Source organism: Pinus tabuliformis, chromosome J, assembly GCF_031772625.1.
Source record: "Pinus tabuliformis cultivar Carrire ecotype Pingquan chromosome J, CPIR1, whole genome shotgun sequence".
Classification (NCBI taxonomy): domain Eukaryota; kingdom Viridiplantae; phylum Streptophyta; class Pinopsida; order Pinales; family Pinaceae; genus Pinus; species Pinus tabuliformis.
Window position 1 is genome coordinate 1,277,289,298 of NC_142295.1, and position 3,326 is coordinate 1,277,292,623.

At 40.0% G+C, this 3,326-nt stretch overlaps 1 protein-coding gene across 1 annotated transcript; it reads left to right on the top strand.

The window, feature by feature from the left end:
• Positions 1–626: 626 nt before the first annotated feature.
• Positions 627–2,670, top strand: LOC149231905 (cytochrome P450 76T24-like). Its single transcript, XM_089376387.1, has 2 exons — positions 627–1,678; positions 1,829–2,670. The coding sequence occupies exons 1-2, from the start codon at positions 788–790 to the stop codon at positions 2,459–2,461; spliced, it is 1,524 nt and encodes a 507-aa protein (XP_089232513.1). The 5' UTR covers positions 627–787; the 3' UTR covers positions 2,462–2,670.
• The last annotated feature ends 656 nt before the right edge of the window (positions 2,671–3,326 follow it).

Here is a 3,326-nt window from a genome sequence, read left to right on the forward strand (position 1 = left end):
CCAACGTGCACATGCATATCTGAACAATATAATTTGAGTCGTAGGTGGGCATGAATCCCCTTTCTACTTTCCCATTCAACGTCGATTTCACGCAACTCCGTAGATGACCTCATCACTGTGAAAAGGCTAAGACCAGACCCTGTGATATTCTGCACAAGTTTTGTTCATGTTTAGGGTTTTTTTGGTTTAGGGTGTGCATGTTTAGGGTTTTTTGTTTAGCTTTACAGTCGTAAAGCTTCAAGATTTTAGATGTTTTTGAGTTTTTGATGTTACTGAATTAAAAAAAATAAAAAAATATTTAAACATTGCAATAATCAATCATATAAATTGAAAAAATTTTACCAAAAAATCACCATCCTAACTAAATTATAATCCCTATTTGAACACTGCAACTATCAGATTTCTTTAAAAAAAAAGTCACCCACCAAAAGGTCACAATCTACCTGAAACTCTGGCCTGAATAGACAACGCCTTTATATGAATTTCTATACGTATTTATTTTTATTTTTTCCGTCCATCAATGGTTTCAATTAGGGCAAAGGCTCGCATTCGTGTATTTATACTTGTCTATTACCTCTATCTACACAATCTATACATGAAATTCTGGCCTGAATAGACAACGCCGAAATGTATTTATTTTAATTTTTATTTTTTCCGTGAATCGATGGTTTCAGTTAGGGCAAAGGCTCGCATTCGTGTATATACACTTGTCTATTGCCTCAATCTATAGTTCTATTTAGCTTAACTCTCCATAGTTGCCAATTAGCAGCCTCTGCAATAAATCTCAATGGATAATGGATGGATGTTATGGTATTCTGTGACAGGGCTCACCTCCGTCTTTATATTCTTTGTCTTTGATGTGTGGAGGAGGAAGACTTATCGCAGGCTTCCTCCGGGACCTCCAGGATGGCCGATTGTGGGAAACCTGTTCCAGTTGGGTAACAAACCCCACGAAGCTCTGTTCCACCTCGCTCAGAAGTACGGCCCTCTAATGTGTGTCTCTCTCGGAATGAAAACTACAGTGGTAGTCTCCTCTCCGGCCATTGCAAAGCAAGTTCTCAAGACCCATGACCATGTTTTTGCGGGCCGAACGGTCATACAGTCAGTTCAGAGCCTTTCTTACGACAAGTCCTCAGTAATTTGGGCCCAATATGGATCCCACTGGCGTTTGCTCAGACGCATATCCAATACAAAGCTCTTCAGCGTCAAGAGGTTAGAAGCCCTGGAACATTTGAGAAGAGATGAAGTATTCCGAACAATCAAGCAGATTCTGTTGGGATGTAGAGAGGCGAAGAGTGTAAACATCGGAGATATGATGTCCCACTTCGCTGTTAATATGTTAGGCAAGATGACCTTTGGTAAAGACATGTTCCATCCCAATTCTCCAGCTTTCCAAGAGTTCAAAGATGCTATTTGGCAATGGGGGGTGAATGCAGGAGCTCCCAATTTGGCGGACTACTTTCCCTTTCTTCAGTGGATGGATCCTCAGGGTGTGAGACGTAACGCAGCATTCTATTTGGGAAGGGAATTTGGTATTATTGACAAATTCATAGAGAACCGCCTCGCCACAAAAGGCAAAACGACGGACGCGAGTGATGGTCCTGAGGATCTATTGAACGCTCTGCTGGAAATGAGAGGCGATGATTTTACGCTCACCGACATCAGAGTCTACTTAACTGTAATCATTTCCATTCTCCGTTGTTGGTATCATACAATAAGGCTATTGGCGTATTTAATGATAGATGGTATCTTATTCTAAAGTATCGGAGTTTACTAGTGAATTCATACTGCCAAAGTAATTTCTCTTATGGCCAATTGCTTGATGCAGGACATATTTGCGGCGGGAAGCGACACTACTGCGAAGACCATGGAGTGGGCGATGGCAGAACTCATACGCAATCCGGAGAGAATGAAACGAGCCCAGGCCGAGTTGGACCAGGTAGTTGGGCGCAACAGAAGGGTCGAAGAAAGTGACACCGACCGTCTCCCTTATCTTTGTGCAGTGGTGAAAGAAGTTTTCAGGTTGCACCCGGTAGTTCCTCTGCTCGTTCCACACAGAGCAGATAGTGATTGTGAGATTGAGGGATTGTTGATACCCAAACACACCCAGGTAATCGTCAACATGTGGGCAATCGGAAGGGACCCTGCCATCTGGAATGAACCATCGGAATTCGTCCCTGAGAGATTTCTGGATGATAAGATGAATAGCGTGGATTACAGAGGACAACACTTCGAGCTGATACCATTCGGAGCAGGAAGGAGAATATGCGTGGGGCTTCCGTTGGCGAGTCGGATGATTCATCTGGTATTGGCTTCTCTCATCCATTCATTCGTGTGGGCACCTGTGCAGGGCATGAGTGCAGAAGAAGTGGACATGACAGAGAAGTTTGGAGTTACCATGGCGAAGGCGGTGCCACTAGAAATTATTCCCGTGCTACGCCTGCCACGGGATGTCTATTAGAACTGTTTGTATCGGACTCTATTTGTGTCGCGTAATATCCGAAGTTTATTCGTAGGTTATCTGAAGTCTATTCGTAGTTTTTTTGAAGTTTATCTGAAGTCTATTCGTAGTTTATTTTCAGAAGAGAAAATCTGAAAGAACACCTATCTGAGACATTCTCTTAATGTTAATATTTAAAAAACAAATAGAACTTCACGTGGAATGGCTGGTGTTGACTATGTCCTTGTTTAATTAAATATTGTTGGCTTTTTACATGATTGCTATTGGTTTTAAAGTTATATTTAATTTATAAATAAAATATCATTATTTAGAAGAGTGTGATTTCTGTCATTTCGGTTTTGGGATGGTGGATGGCTTGGAAAATAGGTATGTGGTAAATATTTTCTTTTAAGAATTTAGAAATCGTTCGAATCGGTGTGGACTTATAATGTTTGTACACTTAAAATATAATAATCTAAGTTTTTTATTTTTAAGTTTGTACACTTAAGAAAATAGGATAGTCTAAGTTTTTTAATTTTTTTTCTCCCAGAATTGACGAATCATTTAAGTGATTATGGACCTATCAAGTTTGTACATGTAAGAAAATATGATTATCAACCGTTCTGGTTTCCACCCTTATTCTTAGAAGACAATATTGGCCTATACGAGGGCCTCATGAAAGAATGAATTATTTATATTCAAACTCTTTCCTATTATGCAATCATTTTGAATGAAGAGGAAGAACAGCGAGTTTAGGTATTCTAATTGCAAAGCTAGGGTATGGAGTTGTTTTTGCTTTTGATGGGGAACGTGAGGGTAAATGATTGTGGTTGATTTTTTTGGAAATGGAAAAGTAAAAAGGTATTTTCTTTTGTGGATAGTAATG

What these genes read in the sequence shown, in the direction of transcription:
- LOC149231905 (XM_089376387.1), top strand. Translation starts at nt 788, where the DNA reads ATGGATAATGGATGGATGTTATGGTATTCTGTGACAGGGCTCACCTCC. An exon ending in ACATCAGAGTCTACTTAACT is followed by an intron (nt 1,679 to 1,828) that starts GTAATCATTTCC and finishes TGCTTGATGCAG; the next exon opens with GACATATTTGCGGCGGGAAG.